Source organism: Salvelinus alpinus, chromosome 4 (genome assembly GCF_045679555.1).
Source record: "Salvelinus alpinus chromosome 4, SLU_Salpinus.1, whole genome shotgun sequence".
Lineage (NCBI taxonomy): Eukaryota > Metazoa > Chordata > Actinopteri > Salmoniformes > Salmonidae > Salvelinus > Salvelinus alpinus.
In genome coordinates this window covers 28,704,745-28,727,533 of record NC_092089.1, presented here as the reverse complement: position 1 = coordinate 28,727,533, position 22,789 = coordinate 28,704,745, and the positions used below count along the sequence as shown (strand labels likewise).

General features: G+C 45.6%; 2 protein-coding genes across 2 annotated transcripts; both read left to right on the top strand.

Annotated features, from left to right (window-relative positions):
• Positions 1-6,481: 6,481 nt before the first annotated feature.
• Positions 6,482-12,444, top strand: LOC139573232 (pro-interleukin-16-like). Its single transcript, XM_071396465.1, has 6 exons — positions 6,482-7,251; positions 7,434-7,665; positions 7,835-7,933; positions 8,091-8,340; positions 11,083-11,199; positions 11,845-12,444. Exons 1-6 carry the CDS (start codon positions 6,710-6,712, stop codon positions 12,000-12,002), a joined length of 1,398 nt encoding a protein of 465 aa, XP_071252566.1. The 5' UTR covers positions 6,482-6,709; the 3' UTR covers positions 12,003-12,444.
• Positions 12,445-14,501: 2,057 nt separating this feature from the next.
• Positions 14,502-22,224, top strand: LOC139573231 (aquaporin-10-like). Its single transcript, XM_071396464.1, has 6 exons — positions 14,502-15,059; positions 17,342-17,468; positions 18,973-19,110; positions 19,263-19,381; positions 20,165-20,382; positions 21,013-22,224. Exons 1-6 carry the CDS (start codon positions 14,823-14,825, stop codon positions 21,227-21,229), a joined length of 1,056 nt encoding a protein of 351 aa, XP_071252565.1. The 5' UTR covers positions 14,502-14,822; the 3' UTR covers positions 21,230-22,224.
• Positions 22,225-22,789: the final 565 nt, after the last annotated feature.

Sequence of the window (22,789 nt, the reverse complement as noted above, 5' to 3'; positions counted from 1 at the left end):
TCCCCACATTGACCGTACGTACATATTCAACCATGGATTACAGGCAACATCCGCATTGAGCTAAAGGCTAGAGCTGCCGCTTTCAAGGAGTGGGACACTAATCCGGATGCCTATAAGAAATCCGGCTATACCCTCAGACGAACCATCAAACAAGCAAAGCGTCAATACAGGATTTAGATTGAGTTCTACTACACCGGCTATGATGCTCGTCGGATGTGGCAGGGCTTGAAAACTATTACGGACTACAAAGGGAAACCCAGACGCGAGCTGCCCAGTGACGCGAGCCTACCAAACGAGCTAAATGCCTTGTATGCTCGCTTCGAGGCAAGCAACACTGAAGCATGTACGAGAGCACCAGCTGTTCTAGATGACTGTGTGATAATGCTTTCGGTAGCCGATGTGAGCAAGACCTTAAACAGGTCAACATTCACAAAGCCAGATGGATTACCAGGACGTGTACTCAAAGCATGCACTGACCAACTGACAAGTGTCTTCACTGACATTTTCAACCTCTCCCTGACCGAGTCTGTAATACCTACATGTTCCAAGCAGACCACCATAGTCCCTGTGCCCAAGGAAGCGAAAGTAACCTGCCTAAATGATTACCGCCCCGTAGCACTCACGTCGGTAACCATGAAGTGCTTTGAAAGGCTGATCTTGACTCACGTCAACAGCATCCTCCCGGAAACCCTAGACCCACTCCAATTCGCATACCGCCCCAACAGATCCACAGATGACGCAGTCTCAATCGCACTCCACACTGCCCTTTCTCACCTGGACAAAATTAACACCTACGTGAGAATGCTATTCATTGACTACAGCTCAGCGTTCAACACCATAGTGCCCACGAAGCTCATCACTAAGCTAAGGACCCTGGGACTAAACACCTTCCACTGCAACTGGATCCTGGACTTCCTGACGGACCGCCTCCAGGTGATAAGGGTAGGCATCAACACGTCTGTCACGCTGATTCTCAACACTGTGGCCCCTCAGGGGTGTGTACTTAGTCCCCTCCTGTACTCCCTGTTCACCCACGACTGCGTGGCCAAACACGACTCCAACACCATCATTAAGTTTGCTGACGACACAACAGTGATAGGCCTGATCACCGACAATGATGAGACAGCCTATAGGGAGGAGGTCAGAGAACTGGCAGTGTGGTGCCAGGACAACAACCTCTCCCTCAATGTGGAGCGGGTCGAGAGTTTCAAGTTCCTTGGTGTTAACATCACCAATGATCTATCATGGTCAAAATACACCAAGACAGTTGTGAAGAGGGCACGGCAAAACCTTTTCCGCTTCAGGAGACTGAAAACATTTGTCATGGGTCCCCAGGTCCTCAAAAAGTTCTACAGCTGCACCATCGAGAGCATCCTGACCGGTTGCATCACTGCCTAGCATCTGACTGTAAGACGCTACAGAGGTTAATGCGTACGGCCCAGTACATAACTGGGGCCAAGCTTCCTGCAATCCAGGACTTATATAATAGGCGGTGTCAGAGGAAAGCCCATAAAATTGTCAGAGACTCCAGTCACCCAAGTCATAGGCTGTTTTCTCTACTATTGCACGGCAAGCGGTACCGGAGTGCCAAGTCTAGGACCAAAAGGCTCCTTAACAGGTTCTACCCCCAAGCCATAAGACTGCTGAACAATTAATCAAATGGCCACCGGACTATTACATTGACCCCCCCTCCATTTGTTTTGTACACTGCTGCTACTCACTGTTTATTATCTATGCATAGTCACTTCACCCCTACCTACATGTACAAATTACCTCTAACCTGTACCCCCGCACACTGACTCGGTACCGGTACCCCTGTCACGATCGTCTTCGGGGGAAAGAGAGAAGGACCAAGGCGCAGCGTGATACGAATACATTCTTCTATTTATTTAACACGAAACGAAGAACACTTAAACAAACTAATCAAAACAACAAAACGAACGTGAAGCTATATATATAAAGTGCAGACACAAGCAACCAATACATAGACAATAACCCACAAAATACCCAACGGAATATGGCTGCCTAAATATGGTTCCCAATCAGAGACAACGATAAACAGCTGCCTCTAATTGAGAACCAATCTAGGCAACCATAGACATACAAAACACCTAGACTAGTAAACACCCCATAAACATACAAAACCCCTAGACAAGACAAAACACATACATCCCCCATGTGACACCCTGACCTAACCAAAATAATAAAGAAAACAAAGATAACTAAGGTCAGGGCGTGACAACCCCCTGTATATAGCCTCGTTATTTTTTATTTTTTTTACTTTAGTTTATTTGGTAAATATTTTCTTAACTCTTCTTGAACTGCACTGTTGGTTAGGGCTTGTAAGTAAGCATTTCACAGTAAGGTCTACACTTGTTGTATTTGGCGCATGTGACAAATAAAGTTTGATTGGATCTTGTACTGAGTAGAGTATCTTGTACAGACGGTAAATAGATGAGTAAATAAACTGGTGGTTCAGTAGGTTGGAACATGCTGATTGCAACACCAGAGTTGAGGGTCTGATTCCCACACGGGCCCCCATATACTGAGTGGCTTTGTATAGAAGTCCATCACCATGCTATTGTTCTAACAGCAGGTCAACAGTACCCTACGGTAGTGACAGTGTAGATATCAGTAGCTCCATCAGAAAGCAGTGCCCATACAAACTGCATGGAAAGCAGTTTCACTCAGTTCCGCTTCTGTTACAATCTTATCTGATCACATTCAACTCTGTTTGACTGAGCCCTTTGTGGAGCACTTTGAATCTCTGTCTGTGTTTTGATTGTTTCATTTGACGAGAGAGTGCATGCATATGCGTGTGTGTGTGCGAGAGAGACAGAGAGAGAGAGAGACAGAGAGAGAGAGAGAAAGAGAGTGAGAAAGAAGGAAGGAAAGAGAGAGCTTAGGCTGTATCTGTGTAATACATTGTTTCCTAGTGTCAGAGTGGATTGTTGTCTGATTGGTTTTTCCAGTTTGATTTTAGGTTGTCGCCAGTCCAGTCGACCCAGGACATGTTTCTAGTGTAAACAGCTGTTAGGACATACCCATTTAAGTGACGTGTTTAGGTGGTGAGTGTGTGTGTGTGCAGAGGGAGACCTCTATGTGAATGGACTCATTGAGTCAGTATGAGGGGAATGTATGGAAGGCAGCAGAGTTTCACTGATGAGGTAACCTCACTTCACTGAGATGGTGGTTGGATGGAGACTTACTATAGAGTTTGGAATGTTCCTTTTTTCAACTGAATTGTTTTTTTCACTCGTTTTTTTTGTTGACACTTTCATTTCTTTATATATCTCTCTTTTTCTGTATTTTTTTCTCTCTGTCTCTCTCTCTTTCTGTCATCTCCTTTTCAGTCTTTCTCTTTTCTGTCTCTCTTTGTCTCTTTCTGTCTCTGTCATCTCCATTCCTGTCTCTCTCTCTCTCTCTCTCTGATGACTGTAATCTGGCTACTGTGTGCTACTAGCTGTACTGTATCATTACATTTGACCATAGTGTCCAGAATACCGTTACCTCAGCATTCCTAACCATTTCATTTCAAAGATGGAATTTTCTCAGTAAAAATATGCAATGTTTTTCATATGTAAATATAACATAACATAACATTTGCTATATGATATATTTCTTTATGTTTGCAGTGTTCTGAGGCTTATGTGTGACCGCTCACCCAGGAAAACTTCACTGCTGAGGACCTCTGTTTGACTACTGGAGCCGACACCACAGAGACACAGAGAGGAATGGACAGAGAGGGAAGGAGAACTAACAATCATCTCTGAGTGTGTGGGAGACAGAAATGCAGAGAATCTTCATGGATGGAATCTCAAACCTGTGGATATACAAGTGAGTGTCTGTTGATATCTGGAGCCCCAAACATGAGCAGATTGCAGTTCAACCACTCTGACGTTTCTGCTGGGGCAGACAAACACCTTTCCTACCAGGCCTGTGCTGCTGTCGAAGGCTTCTGTGATGATTTTGACCAGTGGTTAAACTGCAAAAAGGATTACTGGGATTCTTAAACTGTCACCTTTTACTACATACTACATTTGGAATAATTCAACTCGCACTGGCCCCATTCCCCAGTGAGGGGAAATACACAACAGGCTCCACAATGGCCACCGGACAGTTGAGACAGAGTGGTGGTGTGAGGGACGTGATCCCAGAGGATGGCAGTGACAGGGGAGGAAACTGTGGCAGTGCAGGGAAGTTGGCTGGAGACCAGGGCAGGACAGAGTGGAGGAGGATAAACCTGCCCAAAAGGAGTAAGAGTTTAGACTGGAGAGGAAGGGGGGCTAGCCCTGGCGAGGGGCTCAGGACGGGGCTGCTGAGGTGTTCTGGGAACCTAGGGGGGTCCACACTTAAACGAGCAGAGAGTTTGGAGAGTAGGGGGGCAGGAGAGAGCAATGTGTTGTCCAGGGTGAAGGCCTTTAACTCAGTTGGACCAGGGGAAGTGATGAGCCCCGTTGGGGGGTCAGAGTGTTCCCTTGGTGAAGGGGTGTCCCCTGTGGGTCTAGGGTATGTGGCTCTATCTCTGGAGAGGGCCAGTGGGGGCCAGTCCCTCCCCACCAGGCTGAGGTCTAGTCCAGGTCCTGGGTCTGGAACCAGAAAACCAGCCCGTGGATCTCTTGGATCCTCCAGGGGTCAGAGTATCTGGGACCGGATACAGAAGCTCTATGGGACTACTGGACCTGATAAAGCTACTAACAGAGATGAGGATGTGAAGGACTCAACCAGAACCAAGCGTCTCTCAGCACCGGTAGGAGACTGGTCTCTATTGGAGAGGGATGGGGGGGATACAGCAGCCAATCGGAGGAAGTCCACCACAGACTCTGTCTTTGTCTACCCCCTCTCCTCCCCCTTTTCCTCCACCTTTCCCTCCCCCCTCAGTGGTTTATCCAGGGGGGAGAGGAACGGCCTGCTCTCACACACACCCCTGGTAGAACAGAACACCACACACACACCCCTGGTAGAACAGAACACCACACACACACCCCTGGTAGAACAGAACACCACACACACACCCCTGGTAGAACAGAACACCACACACACACCCCTGGTAGAACAGAACACCACACACACACTCCTGGTAGAACAGAACACCACACACACACCCCTGGTAGAACAGAACACCACACACACACCCCTGGTAGAACAGAACACCACACACACACCCCTGGTAGAACAGAACACCACACACACACCCCTGGTAGAACAGAACACCACACACACACTCCTGGTAGAACAGAACACCACACACACACCCCTGGTAGAACAGAACACCACACACACACCCCTGGTAGAACAGAACACCACACACACACCCCTGGTAGAACAGAACACCACACACACACCCCTGGTAGAACAGAACACCACACACACACCCCTGGTAGAACAGAACACCACACACACACTCCTGGTAGAACAGAACACCACACACACACCCCTGGTAGAACAGAACACCACACACACACCCCTGGTAGAACAGAACACCACACACACACCCCTGGTAGAACAGAACACCACACACACACCGTTAGTGGAGGGGTCATCAGTGTGCATTAGGGACCCCTCACTATCCCCTCCATTAGGAGACAAACAGGAGAGAGGGATTAAGGAGGTGACAAACACTGTGGGCAGAAAGAGTGGAAGTAGTGAAGACAGCGAAAAGGAGAGAATAAGGGTGGGGAGCATGGCTCAGGAAAAAGAGAAATGGACTGATGTCGAAGGAAAAAGGCACAAGAAAAAGGAGGTGGAGAAGGGAGGGAGAGATAACGCTGAAGTCTCTCTCCCCCAGCACAGACTATCAGTGACACCCACCAGGGAATCTCCGCCTATCACAACGTCTGGAGTAGGGGTCACCACAGGGTCAAACCCCCTCCTGACCAATCAATCTGACACCTATGACAGGAGCAAGACCCCTGGTAGAGGCGTGGCCAGGGAACAGAGCCTGTCAGAAGATGTGTTTGAAGCCAACACCCCACAGAGGATAACATTACAGAACACTGAAAATACCAAGTTACCTGGGAAACTGGTAGTGCCCTCTGCAGCCAGTGTGAGGAACAAGATCCACCAGTTTGAAGCTCTGACACAGACATCTCAGGTCCCAGTGCCCAACTACCTGAAGCCCAGACGGGCTTTCTCTGTCCCGGAGCAGCTCAGTGAGTCTGGAGACGGAGTCAGGAAGAGTGGGTTGGATAGACAGGTAGGTGGGGTGGGGGGAGTATGGGAGAGAGGGAGAGGAGAGGGAGGGATTGTAATTATGGATGGGGTGAGAGGACGAGGAGAAGGGGTAAGGAAGAGTGTGCCAGATAAAGCACTTGGTGGAGGGAGAGGAGGTGAGGTAGTGCGAGAAGAGAGGAAGACTGATAGAGGGTGGGCGGTGAGGTCTATGTCAGTGGATGAGGTGAGGCTGGGGAGCAGGGAGAGAGGGGGAGTAGGGGAGAGAGGGGGAGTAGGGGAGAGAGGGGGAGTGGGGGAGACAGGAGGAGTGGGGGAGAATGCTGTTGGTTCTGGTACGTTTTCCAACCTCAAGGGTAAACTAGACATCCCTCTGAATGGCAAAACCACCAGAGACACTCTGAGAGACTTTTCCATTGATGAGCCAGACCTCTCCAATCACACAGTCACACCCCAGGACTGGAGTAGGAGAGGCACCAACACAAAGACTACTACAGTCACTGCCAAGGACACTTCATCCTCCCAGCTGTCTAACTCTATGAACAACTCCACTGACGTTCCAGGTGGCCCTGACCAGTCTAGGAGGCCTCACAGTAGAGACTCACCTAACCTGCCATCTCCAGTGAGCGATGACGACAAGACACCCACCAACACCCTCCAGAACTCCCCCTTCCACCCCCAGAACACACCTCCCACCTCCCCACACCTCCCCACTACTTCCCTGCAGCCTAAACACCAACAGGGTGTAGATTCAGGGCTGGCTGCCCTGAAGAACCCTCCAGTTTCCACACACACAGCCCAGGGTAGGGTCACTACTGACCCTGCTATCCCAGTCTCACACTCTGGCCTGGGGAGGGATTCCCTGTCCCTTCCCCTCACCTCCTCCTCCCCCAGCAGCCTACCCCTCCTCCCCACTCTGGCTCGATGGAACTCAGAGGAGGGGGGATGGAGTGATGAGGATACTGATGATGAAGGTACAGAGAAGGACGAGGACTCCACCTACGACTCAGACTCTGCTGAATCCTCGGTGACCGTCACCAGCGCCATGAGCCAATCACATCGTAGGAGCTTCTCTCTCAGGTGGGTCACTTCTGTTTTCAACTGATGATGAAAATACTACGCTAACACAACAAGCACCATGTTTAAAAGTCAATTAACAGTTAGAAAGGTGTGATTATTGTCAGGCTACCTGTTACTTGTTTTTATCTAATCATTCAATTTTATCTTTGAGTTTATTCCCCCACTATGTCTCTCTCCCTCAGTCTGGCAGAGCTGTGTAACTTCGGAGAGGTGGACTATGATCCCCAGTCTTCCTCTGACAGTGAGGAGTGGCCATCCAGCCGGTCAGCCAGCCGGTCAGCCAGCCGGTCAGCCAGCCGGTCAGCCAGCCTGTCGTCTGACGTGTCGGCACTGTCCTGTGTGTCTGTCCTGGGCAGTGATGAGCTGAACCGCCTGCTGGACGACGTAAAGGGCCTGGGGGACACAACGCTGCAGGTACTACAACTATCTTCACTATACCAGACTAAACAACCAGCTAAAACATTACATTAGTGTTATTCCATTCTAATTAGCATTAATAATAGCATCAGTATTTGTCAATGCTCAACTGCCATCTTGTGCTGTTGCTGTTCTATCCCCCTCGCTATCTCTCCCCGCTCTATAGAACTATGAGGATGTCCAGGTGGTGGTTCTCCATAAGGATGTTGGTGTGGGACTGGGCTTCACCATGGCAGGAGGAGTGGACCAGAACAAACCTGTCATTGTGAGTACTACTCAACTAGTACCAATGCTTCCATGTTTCTGTGAGCGACTCAGGTCGCCCACACATTTCAAGACCACATTAGCCCACTGATCTAAAGCCTAGGCATCATGTTTTTTCACTTCCTGGTCTACTCTGACCTCTGGTGTTTGTCTTCCAGGTCCATAAGGTGTTCCCGGCAGGGGTGGCTGCTAAGGAGGGATCCATCCAGGAGGGAGACAAGGTCCTGTCAATCAACGGCACAGCGCTGTGTGGCTCCTCCCACTGGGAGGTGCTGAGGACACTAAGGAGGGCACAGACTCAGGGGATGGGCGTGGTTGTTTTGAGGAGAGGGGAGGTAACAGACCCCCGTAAGGGAGGAACAGTGACTGACAGTCGAGGAGGGACACAGACAGAGCCTGCTAACACTGGTGAGATAGATCAGCTGGTTGGAGCATTGCAGTAGCACTTTTTAGAACTGTGGTAAAAGTTATCTAAAGCAGAACAACATTGATCAATGTTCCAAAGTCATTTCAGCTTCTCTCTTCTCACCCTGAACCTGTTGTTTTTCCACAGCTTCTCTCTTCTCACCCTGAACCTGTTGTTTTTCCACAGCTTCTCTCTTCTCACCCTGAACCTGTTGTTTTTCCACAGCTTCTCTCTTCTCACCCTGAACCTGTTGTTTTTCCACAGCTTCTCTCTTCTCACCCTGAACCTGTTGTTTTTCCACAGCTTCTCTCTTCTCACCCTGAACCTGTTGTTTTTCCACAGCTTCTCTCTTCTCACCCTGAACCTGTTGTTTTTCCACAGCTTCTCTCTTCTCACCCTGAACCTGTTGTTTTTCCACAGCTTCTCTCTTCTCACCCTGAACCTGTTGTTTTTCCACAGCTTCTCTCTTCTCACCCTGAACCTGTTGTTTTTTCACAGCTTCTCTCTTCTCACCCTGAACCTGTTGTTTTTCCACAGCTTCTCTCTTCTCACCCTGAACCTGTTGTTTTTCCACAGCTTCTCTCTTCTCACCCTGAACCTGTTGTTTTTCTACAGCTTCTCTCTTCTCACCCTGAACCTGTTGTTTTTCCACAGCTTCTCTCTTCTCACCCGGAACCTGTTGTTTTTCCACAGCTTCTCTCTTCTCACCCTGAACCTGTTGTTTTTCCACAGCTTCTCTCTTCTCACCCTGAACCTGTTGTTTTTCCACAGCTTCTCTCTTCTCACCCTGAACCTGTTGTTTTTCCACAGCTTCTCTCTTCTCACCCTGAACCTGTTGTTTTTCTACAGCTTCTCTCTTCTCACCCTGAACCTGTTGTTTTTCCACAGCTTCTCTCTTCTCACCCGGAACCTGTTGTTTTTCCACAGCTTCTCTCTTCTCACCCTGAACCTGTTGTTTTTCCACAGCTTCTCTCTTCTCACCCTGAACCTGTTGTTTTTCCACAGCTTCTCTCTTCTCACCCTGAACCTGTTGTTTTTCCACAGCTTCTCTCTTCTCACCCTGAAGCTGTTGTTTTTCCACAGCTTCTCTCTTCTCACCCTGAAGCTGTTGTTTTTCCACAGCTTCTCTCTTCTCACCCTGAACCTGTTGTTTTTCCACAGCTTCTCTCTTCTCACCCTGAACCTGTTGTTTTTCCACAGCTTCTCTCTTCTCACCCTGAACCTGTTGTTTTTCCACAGCTTCTCTCTTCTCACCCTGAACCTGTTGTTTTTCCACAGCTTCTCTCTTCTCACCCTGAACCTGTTGTTTTTCCACAGCTTCTCTCTTCTCACCCTGAACCTGTTGTTTTTCCACAGCTTCTCTCTTCTCACCCTGAACCTGTTGTTTTTCCACAGCTTCTCTCTTCTCACCCTGAACCTGTTGTTTTTCCACAGCTTCTCTCTTCTCACCCTGAACCTGTTGTTTTTCCACAGCTTCTCTCTTCTCACCCTGAACCTGTTGTTTTTCCACAGCTTCTCTCTTCTCACCCTGAACCTGTTGTTTTTCCACAGCTTCTCTCTTCTCACCCTGAACCTGTTGTTTTTTCACAGCTTCTCTCTTCTCACCCTGAACCTGTTGTTTTTCCACAGCTTCTCTCTTCTCACCCTGAACCTGTTGTTTTTCCACAGCTTCTCTCTTCTCACCCTGAACCTGTTGTTTTTCTACAGCTTCTCTCTTCTCACCCTGAACCTGTTGTTTTTCCACAGCTTCTCTCTTCTCACCCGGAACCTGTTGTTTTTCCACAGCTTCTCTCTTCTCACCCTGAACCTGTTGTTTTTCCACAGCTTCTCTCTTCTCACCCTGAACCTGTTGTTTTTCCACAGCTTCTCTCTTCTCACCCTGAACCTGTTGTTTTTCCACAGCTTCTCTCTTCTCACCCTGAACCTGTTGTTTTTCTACAGCTTCTCTCTTCTCACCCTGAACCTGTTGTTTTTCCACAGCTTCTCTCTTCTCACCCTGAACCTGTTGTTTTTCTACAGCTTCTCTCTTCTCACCCGGAACCTGTTGTTTTTCCACAGCTTCTCTCTTCTCACCCTGAACCTGTTGTTTTTCCACAGCTTCTCTCTTCTCACCCTGAACCTGTTGTTTTTCCACAGCTTCTCTCTTCTCACCCTGAACCTGTTGTTTTTCCACAGCTTCTCTCTTCTCACCCTGAAGCTGTTGTTTTTCCACAGCTTCTCTCTTCTCACCCTGAACCTGTTGTTTTTCCACAGCTTCTCTCTTCTCACCCTGAACCTGTTGTTTTTCCACAGCTTCTCTCTTCTCACCCTGAACCTGTTGTTTTTCCACAGCTTCTCTCTTCTCACCCTGAACCTGTTGTTTTTCCACAGCTTCTCTCTTCTCACCCTGAACCTGTTGTTTTTCCACAGCTTCTCTCTTCTCACCCTGAACCTGTTGTTTTTCCACAGCTTCTCTCTTCTCACCCTGAACCTGTTGTTTTTCCACAGCTTCTCTCTTCTCACCCTGAACCTGTTGTTTTTCCACAGCTTCTCTCTTCTCACCCTGAACCTGTTGTTTTTCCACAGCTTCTCTCTTCTCACCCTGAACCTGTTGTTTTTTTCACAGCTTCTCCCTTCTCACCCTGAACCTGTTGTTTTTCCACAGCTTCTCTCTTCTCACCCTGAACCTGTTGTTTTGACAGAGAATGTAGGCAAATGTGTGTGTGGGAGTCATTTTGACTGTGGGTGTGTGTCCTGTGTGTCAGGTCAGAGGATGTGTGTGAGGCTGGAGAAGCGCAGCAGAGACCTGGGCTTCAGTCTGGAGGGAGGAGTGGGTTCCAGCCTGGGAGACAAACCCCTCACCGTACAGAAACTCTTCCTGGGTGAGAGGTCAACCTACCTACAAAATATAGTAATATTAATGAACGTTACTTGATCATCTATTTTATTCCTATTACTGTTTCCTCCCTATTGAAAAAATTATATATTCTGTTTTCATGTTATCTTGTGTATATATTCTGTTTTCATGTTATCATCTTGTGTATATATTCTGTTTTCATGTTATCATCTTGTGTATATATTCTGTTTTCATGTTATCATCTTGTGTATATATTCTGTTTTCATGTTATCATCGTGTGTATATATTCTGTTTTCATGTTATCATCTTGTGTATATATTCTGTTTTCATGTTATCATCTTGTGTATATATTCTGTTTTCATGTATTTTCAAGAGGACCATAATGGAAATAAGTTTAAAGTTTTTTGTCATTCACGTTGATTTAAAAACTGCAATAATGCATTGTGTCCACACATATTGTGTTTTTAAATGGCCAAATAAATCAAATACACTTACTGTATATCACCACATGGTAGAGGAGATGGCCTTTCTATTGAGGTCATTCAAATGAATGTCTCTTTAGTCAGCCGAAACACGTGTCAAACTCCAAGCTCAGACCATTGGTTATGAGGTGTCTGATAAAGATATCAAGGTAAACATCCGCTAACAATAAGCCCCTCTTCTCTTTCAGGTGGTCCAGTGAACCAGGTGTCTCCAGGGGACGAGGTGTTGGAGATCGAGGGTGTGAGCTTGGTGGGCCTGAGGAGGCTGGAGGCCTGGACCATGATCAGAACACTGCCCCCTGGGCCTGTGGATGTGGTACTACACCGTCCTCACGAACCACAGTGACAGGAATGAACATTGATATGTACCCTCGATATGCTTATAACAAGGCACTGAAGCATTGTACTCCTATGAGGTTGAAGTGAGTGTTGCCAATCTGATTCTGGATATGTGGTTCGGGTCAACTTCTACCTCAAGTGAGAGGGATGATATGTATTGCACCAGTCATACGATAACAAAGCACTGAAGAGACCAGTAAACATTGAGGAGAGGGCCTGTCTGTATATAGGGTCAACCCAGGGTATGAAGAGGGAGAGAGAGATCAATACAGAGGTCATTTATTTAATTTTGTAGAAATATGCTTAATGTTTCTTTAATACCTAGTCTGCCCATTGTTTTATATGATGAAATGTAAGGAGTTTGTATATGGCTGTAATATATATTGTGACTAGAAAGTGCATATCCGTCCTCTGTCTACTTGCTGTTATTAAATCCTACAATAACCCCATGGTTGAAAATGGTCCCTGTTTAAACACAGTGCATGGCGGCAGGTAGCCAAGCGGTTAAGCGCATTAGGCCAGTAATCGACTAGGTGTAAAATATGTTGATGTGCCCTTGAGCAAGGCACTTAACCCTAATTACTCCTGTAACTCACTCTGGATAAGAGCGTCTGCTAATTACTCAAATGTAAATGTACATTGGTTTACTTACAGGGGGCGCTAGAGGATCACATATTATCTGGCCACCTATGCTGCCCACAAATATACTCTGTTCTCAGGGATAGGTGTGTGTGTGTGTGTGTGTGTGTGTGTGTGTGTGTGTGTGTGTGTGTGTGTGTGTGTGTGTGTGTGTGTGTGTGTGTGTGTGTGTGTGAGTGTGTGAGTGCATGTGTGCACGTGCAATGAGGCTCTTAGGTGTAGTTTATAGGCCTATATGTGTTTATGCAATGTCTCATGTCTCAGTGACACATCGCGTTCGAATTACACTGATAAATGTCACTGATTAACGTCACTCATTAATTAGCGACAGGTCAGGTCAGAAGGACGCAACTTGTCAAAAGACACTGCTCTTGGTGGGATGGGTTCTCATTGGATGGGTCTCCTTCCCTGACACCTGACCATGTGATAAGATGGCATTAGGCAATAGCCGATGTAATACTAAGCTTAGCTTTTTCTGCCCTTAACAAGAGAATAATGCCAAGTCATTGTTTACTGCTCCCCAGTGTGACCTTTAGTGAGCTAGTGATACTTCATAACATTTCAACCAAGCTGCGTTTCATTAGTGTCCGTCTTCCCTGCGTCATTATCTCCTCATTATCGGTACTGTCTTTTTATTATCCTGAGGGTTTCATCAGGGACTGTTCAGGAGAAGTGACTTTTCATAACGTTCAGATAGAAATGTCTTTTCTAGCGCAGACACATGGGTCTGTCATGTAGCATACAGAGTTGTGCCAGCTCTAAGCACATATTTTCTTCTTTAATTTACCTGAAATTGAAGGGCAGTTCACTTGCCTTCCTCATTTGTGTTTGTTCGCTCTTTCATTTTTCTCTGTGGTTTATTAATTACAGTAGATTACTCAACACGGTTACAAGAGTGGTCAATGTGGTTATATTGACCTATCTTATCACTCTGGTGGAGTTGTCAACAAAGGCTTAATTAATGATTAGTCGCCTAGTTGGCACAGGCCTACATTAGGTTTGCCAAAAGAACCAAAGGGCAGTGTTGTATGATTGTGAAGTTCTTTTCAAATGTACTAATACTGAAGAATCAGAATACACAAATGGGCATGCACGCACACGGACACATACACAAACACACACATGCACACACACACACACGCACACGCACACGCACACACACACACGCACACACGCACATGCACACACACACATGGCACCTTAGGAGATCATGTTGTTAAAGATGCTAACCCCCCCGGAAGGTCACATGGTCCTTATCTAATTCCCTGTGGTATCTTTAGGGTCAGGTGGGGTTGTAAACACAACATACAGATATTATACACAACTCTTACACAACGCTCACTCAATATTGAACTGCATTTTACTCAATACAAAGAAGACTAGAGAAACAAGGGAAGACAGTCAGAGATGTGTTGCAATACTTCATTTTAAGCCCAGATAAGTAGATCTCGGGTTAAAACTATGATGATGTTCTAATTATATTTATATCGGACAAAACAGCGCAAAGGATATGCCTAGCTAGTTACCTTGGTAGCTAGGTAGCTAGGTAGCTAGTTAGCTTGGTAGCTTGGTAGCTTGGTAGCTTGGTAGCTTGGTAGCTTTCAAGATAGCAATATCAATCTGGTATTAAACTTTTTTCTCAAATGACTTAGCTGGCTAATTGACTTCCTCAAACATGGTAAGACAAAGGAGCTCAAATGTTTAATCACACCAAAAACACAGCAGATACTGTTTGTTTAGAAGAAGGATGACATTTAACTAGGATTTAAAACTAGGTTTTGTGCAGTTTAGAGTTCATGGTTATGGAGGCCAAAGTCTGATTGATGATCAGATCCGATACTTTAGTTAATGGACAGCCATGTGGTGTGTGTGTGTGTGTGTGTGTGTGTGTGTGGTTGACGTGGATTTGATGAGGGGACAGGTCGAACACTGATAAAGACGGTAACTAGCTAGTAAAGGAGTGTACGGGGAAAGATGATGACTGACAGGCGACAGACAGGTGAAGATGACAGCTGTTATTGACTGAATGACACTTTTTATTTTTGCCTTTGACAGTGTGTGAATAACACTTTGACTCCAAGATTCTGCAGAAACCAGTTGATCTGTGTGGGCATCTGATCTGCACAGAGCATCATACACACACATCATCTGTAGGCTGGCCAGGTGTAAGCTACAGGTTTAGGCACAGATGCGTATAGATGGGACAGAGGGACAGGTCCAGGCTAACAAACAGGTATTGGGGATGAAGGAGAGAGGGCAGGTACCAGACAATGATCCCTGGCCAGTGGCCCCAGAGGTCAGAAAAATGGGGGTTAAAGGACCCAGCTTTAAGCCCCAAATGGAGGGGGTGAAGCGGACTCTGAGGGTGACGAACCCCTTGGTTCGGGAGTGTTTGGGAGAGCTGATGGGAACATTTGTTCTGCTGGTGAGTAGCCTAGCTTCTAAAGCCTTACTGTTCAAAATGGAAAACATAAAGCACACTATTTTTATAGACAGAAGAGAAAAAATACAAAATATATTATATATATGTGTGTATATATGTGTGTGTGACATATGCACGGTACAATGAAGTGCTTACTTGCAGGTTTTCCTCTCAACATTGCAACCACAAAAAATTATTGAGATAATCTGAGTAAACAGTAAGTAGACAAATGACCACCAGTCAACACCACTTATTGCAACCATGTTCATACATGCAGTGGTGTAAAGTACTTAAGTAAAAATACTTTAAAGTGCAACTTAAGTTGTTTTTGGGGCTATCTGTTTTTTACCACTTTGACTTTTACTCCACTTTATTCCTGAAGAAAATAATGTACTTTTTACTCCATGCATTTTCCCTGACACCCAAAAGTACTCATTACATTTTGCATTCTTAGCAGGACAGGAAAATGGTCAAATTTATGCACGTATCAAGAGAACATCCCTGGTCATCCCTACTGCCTCTGATCTGGCGGACTCACAAAACACACATGCTTCGTTTGTAAATGAGTGTTGGAGCGTGCTCCTGGCTTTTTTAAATACTAGAATATGGTGACGTCTGGTTTGCTTTATATAAGGAATTTGAAAAATGTGTACTTTTATTTTTATTTTAGCAATTACATATACTTTGGATACTTATGTATATTTAAAACCAAATACTTTTAGACTTTTACTCAAGTAGTATTTTACCTGGTGACATTCACTTTCACTTGAGTTCTATTAAGGTATCTTCACTTTTAAGTATGACAATTGGGTACTTTTTCCACCACTGCCTGCGTCGAAATGTGAACATATTTTTTATCAGTATCCTATTACAGTAGCTTATGAAAAAGTCATTTGGTACATTATGACTTGATAAGAAGTTGATAGCTTGAAGCTATAACCAGAGAGGTTTTAGCTGTATGGCATCTTTGTTCAACTCTGAGCGGTTGTTTTGGGCCAGGCAAGTTAACCCCCCTCCCATTTTGGCACCGTGACTCGCTACCCAAACCAGATGCAACTGGTTTCAAGTGGCCAAGAGACATCATGTGATCTCCTACTGCTATCTAGTGGATGGACTGGGAATCAGACAGGGAATATAAAAATATACAAAACATTAAGAACACCTTAGAGGTTGCTGGATCGAATCCCCGATCTGACAAGGTACAAATCTGTCGATCCTTCCCTGAACAAGGCAGTTAACCCACTGTTTCCCGGTAGGCCGTCATTGTAAATAAGAATTTGTTCTTATTAACTAGGCTACCCGCCGCCCCGAAATTATGAAAAATATTAATAACATTCCCCCCATGAGGGTGATTTTGGTCATTGACTGCAGGAAAGGGATACCCTCCAGAGATGGGAAAACGTGTTTTTTTATCCAGCTATTTTTTTTTTTATACCAAGTTACACTTCTCAAAAGACATTGAATTGGTGGAACGACCCAGATAGCGAGAGGAAGTAGGTGTATGTGTGCTTCAACTGATTCTTGTTGCTGTGTGACTGTCAGTCATTAATATGGGCAGTATTGTTACAGTTTCAACTGTATGTTAGTCCGTGACCGTCAGGTCTATTCCAGCTTGTCCATGCGTTCATGTGTCTGTGTGCAGGCTGAGACCTTGCTGAATCACACAGCTGAGGAAGGGAAAGTGCTAGAACTGGATGTCCTTCTAGCCATGGCTGCAGTGTACTGTACCTGTCTGTTCATGTTCCCTCTCTTTCTTTTACAGTTTCTCCCTTGAGCTCCTCTCTGTCCCCTCTCTATCACATCCCCTTTACCTCTACTCTACTTGCGCTTTGCTTCTCTAATTCTCTCTTTCTCCCTCCTTCCCTCCTTTCTCCCCTCCACTCTCTCATCTCCTCCCTCACGATATTCTTTCAACCTGGAGTCAGGGGTAGACGTAACATAGAAAACTTAAGTAATGTGAATAAATGATGGTTAATACGTGATAAGCAGTAATGGACAGTCACTACCATCATGGGACTTTTATTCATTGTTTTATTCTGTGTTGTTGCACCATTCATCCTACATAATGCATAGTGCATTTAATGTAAAAAAAATAATTGTACCCGAAAATGAACCGACCTCAAAAAGCAGTAATCGCTCAGCACTAAACGTTGAATATCATACTAATTTGAGTATCCCGGATTTATATTTACTATGTTACGTCTAGTCTATGAGACCAGACTGCCTCTTTAATCTAACTTGACTTTATCTCTGCCTCCCTTCTCTCCCCCTCTGTCTTCCTCTAGATGTTTGGCTGTAGTGCATCAGCCCAGGTGAAGACCAGTAGAGAGACTAAGGGACAGTACCTCTCAGCCAACATGGCCTTCTCTGTAGGGGTCATGTCTGCCATGTACCTCTGCAAGGGGGTCTCAGGTAAACCCTACTACACCTTTCATCCCAAACCAACTCCCATCCCAATCCTTGGACTAGACTAAATACTGTCATTTTCTCCACTTTAAACAACAACTCATACAGTATACAGTATGTACAGTACAGAGGAGGCTGGTGGGAGGAGTTATAGGAGGACGGGCTCATTGTAATGGCTGGAATGGAATTAATGGAACGAAGTCAAACGTGGTGTCCATATATTTTATGTGTTTGATACCGTTCCAATAATTCCGTTCCAGACATTACAATGAGCCCGTCCTCCTATAGCTCCTCCCACCAGCCTCCACTGGTAGAGTACATTGCTGCTTCAATGACAAACTGACAACCCTAATCCTAAAATGAGTACACACAGCAAATTCTCCCGTGTTAAATCAACACTTACAGACAAATATGTTATCATGAAAATGTTATTATTCAACACAATACAAGTATTTAATAAGGCCTTAGGTTGAGGGCCTAGTTTTATCCTGACACAGTAGCCTGCAAATCATGCTCAGGCCTGCAAGTCACGTTATGATGGCTTGCAAAGTGATGTAATTCACATTGGATTACAGACAGAGTGGTGATATCCAACATTTTGGCCACCTAAACCATTTTAACTGGAACAACCATTTCAATAACGGGCGCAATAAATCCAGGTTGGATTAGTTTAGAAAAATGTAGGTTATTTACATTTAAGTCGTATAAGATTAATGAATCAACAGTACATTCAAAAAACATAGATATTGAAATAAACAATTCCAAAAATCCACCCGCAATAGAGCATGTTGGGAAATATGATAATGATGGGTGTGGTTTTGGTTTAACACTGGTTATTACTAACACCAACGCTTGGGTTCTTTTTACAGCAATGAGTGTAAATGTAACACTTACAGAGGTAATTGAACACCTGAATCAACACTAGGAATGTTACTGAAAAATCAACACTAGATAACACTGGACAGTTTGCCGTGCACCATGACTAAGCTTGATTTCCTTCGCGTTTCTTATATGTCTGTACTCTCCCATTCTACATATTTAGACCATACTGGCAATGTCAGTCTGGCAACAGTAATAGACGTAGGGGTGGTGTGAAATGGTCACACCAGCGCCCAGACTTCTATATGACTGTAACATTACTGTGGTCACACAGTGCTAGCTGTCTGTAATGTCCTGGTGATTCATTCTGCATCAGGCTGTTACTGTAATGGCCACAACTCTCCAAGGTCTCACTCCCACACACACTCTCACTCTTTTAGTGTGTGTGTGTGTGTGTGTGTGTGTGTGTGTGTGTGTGTGTGTGTGTGTGTGTGTGTGTGTGTGCCTGTACGTGTGTGTGTGTGTGTGTACGTGCGCGTGATGTTCACAGATTTAGTGGGTGAGATCATAAACAGGAGGTTGACTGATTCTCCCCCCTCTCTTCTCCTCCCCCCTCTCTTCTCCTCCCCCCTCTCTTCTCCCCCCCCCCCCCCCCCCCCCTCCATCTCTCTCTATCTCTCCTCTCCTGTAGGAGCCCATCTGAACCCAGCGGTCACTCTGAGTTTCTGTTCGTTGGGCAGGGTGCCCTGGGTGAAGCTGCTCCCATACACTCTGTGTCAAGTGCTGGGAGCTTACCTGGCCTCTGGCCTGGTCTTCCTGGTCTACTATGGTCAGTCAGACACACTCACACACCAGTCCCACCAATCACTGGTGTCATGTCAGCTTGTCACATGCACATTCAGTAGCATAGAGTAGTAAGACATTATGATATAGTGTGCCATGATGACTGTCACTGACCAACCAGCTCCCTCTCTCTGTCAGATGCTATCATGGACTTCAGTGGAGGGAATTTGACAGTGTATGGGGCTAATGAGACGGCGTCCATCTTTGCCACCTATCCCGGAGAGCACCTATCTCTCAGCAGCAGCATCCTAGACCAGGTCAGACCAATATGATACAGTATGAAGCAGGAACGGAAGATGGTGGGTTGTCACTAACTCAAAAGGCACTCACTCATCTGAGCCATCTTTGTTGCAGGTGAATGGTAAACGCTGAATAAGATGAGAAAAAGAAAAAACCCTCACACTGATCTTGATAGTATCACTGCTCTTTAATAACTTTACGTATCGGCCTCAAGGCCTTCCTCAGAGCGTTTGGCCTTCGTCACTAACCGCCACAGCCACAAAGTCATAAACCCTGCCTATTTTCTACAATTTCTCTTCTTAAAATCTGATTTTAAACCTAACCCTAACCTTAAACCACATTGCCAACCTTATGCTTAACCCTAACCTTCAATTAAGATTACATTATCATTAATTGTTACGATACAGAAAATGTGGACTTTGTGGCTGTGCTAGCTAGTGGAAACCATAATGGTGTCATAAATGTGAAGATTCTGAAATATATGAAAGCTAAATGAAACTGGGTGAATGTATTTTAACAACTGACTCTGAGAGCTTGGAACTATAAGGTTCTATCTGCATTTTGTCCAGATTTAGTTATTGACATAGCCTTGTTCTGTTCAATGTTCTCTACCTATATAGTACCCTAAATAACCCAATTCATGTTAAGTTCAAAAGAATACAAGATAACAGTGTTGACACCATTCAAACCAATGAGGGATTGGAACTTTATCTCAGAATCATCTTTTTGCAGATAGAACCTTATCGTCCCAAGCGCTCGTCCTGTATTTCCTGGTTTCACAAATTTCTCATATTCTATAGGTGGTGGGCACTGCCATGTTGATGCTCTGCATTCTCCCATTGGATGACCAGAAGAATAGTCCTGCCCCCGACGCTCTGATCCCGCCCATCGTTGCCGTGGTAGTCCTGGGGATCGGCATGTCGATGTCGTCCAATTGCGGCGGAGCGATAAACCCTGCCCGTGACCTGGGGCCACGCCTCTTGACACTGACCGCCGGCTGGGGCACTGAGGTGTTCACGTACGTCTTCTAACACACAAACACATTTTGACCTGAGTCAGCAGGTGGAACACTGAGGTGTTCACGTACGTCTTCTAACACACAAACACATTTTGACCTGAGTCAGCAGGTGTGCAACATGTCAGGTATTACAGGAAGTGGTCAGGGGGTCAGTTAAGTGCACGGGAGAGAAGAGTGAACCATATGAAAGGGGTGGACTACTCCTGGACTAGAGCTAGATCTGCTTTGTGTGTTTGTGTGTTTGTGAATGTGTTGGTGCCAAGTGTGCCACGCACAGGAGGCTGCTGAGGGGAGGATGACTCATAATAATGGCTGGAATGAAGTGAATCAAACACATAGAAACCATGTGTTTGATGTGTTCGATACTGTTCCATTTATTCCATTCCGGCCATTCCTATGAGCCGGTTCTCCCCAATTAAGGTGCCACCAGCCGCCTGTTGTGCCAAGTGTGCCCGTAAGGCACTTTATGTCTATAGGAACATCTACCAGCGGATACCAATGTGCTAAACCAGGCACATGACGGACACACAGACACCGTATTTCAATTTGGAACTGGGCACGAGTTGTTAAAGTGAAGTTGATTGACTTGCAGACTTGGTAACTAATCCTCCCTCCTCCTCGTCTCTCTAGGTGTTATAACTACTGGTTCTGGGTTCCCATGATGGCTCCTCTGCTGGGAGGGATGGTGGGCTCTGGGATGTATCTGGTCTTCATCGCATGGCACCTGCCCGACCTTCCAACGAACCCCCCCATAGACAGCTTCTCTACCAAGCCCACCACGGAGGTGTGGACGCAGCCCCCAGCACCAGAGAAGGAAGGGGTGGAGTTGAAAACTGCTGTGTTCTAGAAAGGGTAGAGACAGTCAGACTGACTGTTGAAGTGAGAATGTGCGCATTGAGCGGAAATCTTTTCATTTGAATCACTGAATTCCAGCTGACTTGCAAGAGACTCCTACTAGATGTGACCCACTGGGCAAAAACTGGTGAATCAACGTTGTTTCCATGTCATTTCAACCCCCAAAATGAATGGGATGATGTTGAATCAACGTGAAAAACTGATTGGATTTGCAAAAACCCATCAATATAACGGCATTTCATCTTATTTTCACCCAACTTTTCACCTAATTCCAATGTTGTTGATTTCACGTTGAATTCACTTTAGTTGACAACCCAACCATATGTCAATCAAAACTAGATGTTGAACTGACAGCTTTGCCCAGTGGGGAGACATTTCTCTGTCTGTTTCCTATAGGAGAAAGGACATGCTAACAGACTGATGGGAGAACATTTGTCCAAGCCTCCTCTCCTGTCATTTTGTTCTATTGAGATGCTACTGCTGATTGAGGATCAGGTGTATATATTAGTAGTGAGCTTCAAAAACACACAGTCAGAGGTGTAAGTCGCTCTGGATAAGAGCATCTGCTAAATGACTTAAATGTAAATGTAAATGTGAAAGGAGAAATTGATATTATGATTAGAGCCAGGCGTTCTGGTTGTTTTTTGAGGGTTTTATCTTTGACAGGTATTTACAACATTATCCACTGGGTTTGCTGCAGGCAGAAAATCCAAGGAAAAGCTCTTTAATTGAAACGAGCTGTCTCCAATCAATAATTAATTGTTTGGTTGTGAGTGAGTGTTTCGGGGAGGGGGGCGCCTAAGCTAGGGGAAGTGTAGCTCAAGCCAGGGGAGGCGTAGCTCAAGCCAGGGGAGGCGTAATTGCACAAAGCCTATTATTTGGCAGAGAATGCTATTTGTATACTGAACAAAAATATAAACGCCACATGTAAAGTGTTGTTCCCATGTTTCACGAGCTGAAATAAAAGATCCATACACACAAAAAAAAGCTTATTTCTCTCATTTTGTGCACAAATCTGTTTACATACCTGTTAGTGAGCATTTCTCCTTTACCAAGACAATTCATCCACCTGACAGGTGTGGCATCTCAAGAAGCTGATTAAACAGCATGATCATTACACAGGTGCACCTTGTGCTGGGGACAATAAAAGGCCACTCTAAAATGTGCAGTTTTGTCACACAACACAACGCCACAGATGTCTCAAGTTTTGAGGGAGTGTGCAATTGGCATGCTGACTGCAGGAATATCCACCAGAGTTGTTGCCAGATAATTAAATGTTCATTTCTATACCTTAAGCCGCCTCCAACGTCGTTTTTGAGAATTTGGCAGAACGTCCGACCAGCCTCACAACTGCAGACCATGTATAACCTTCTTCACCTGCAGGATTGAGACCAGCCACCTGGACAGCTGATGAAACTGAGTATTTCTGTCTATAATAAAGCCCTTTTGTGGGGAAAACTCATTCTGATTGGCTGGGCCTGCTCCCCAGTGGGTGGGCCTATACCCACCTATGGCTGCGCTCCTGAGCAGTCATGTGAAACCCATAGATTAG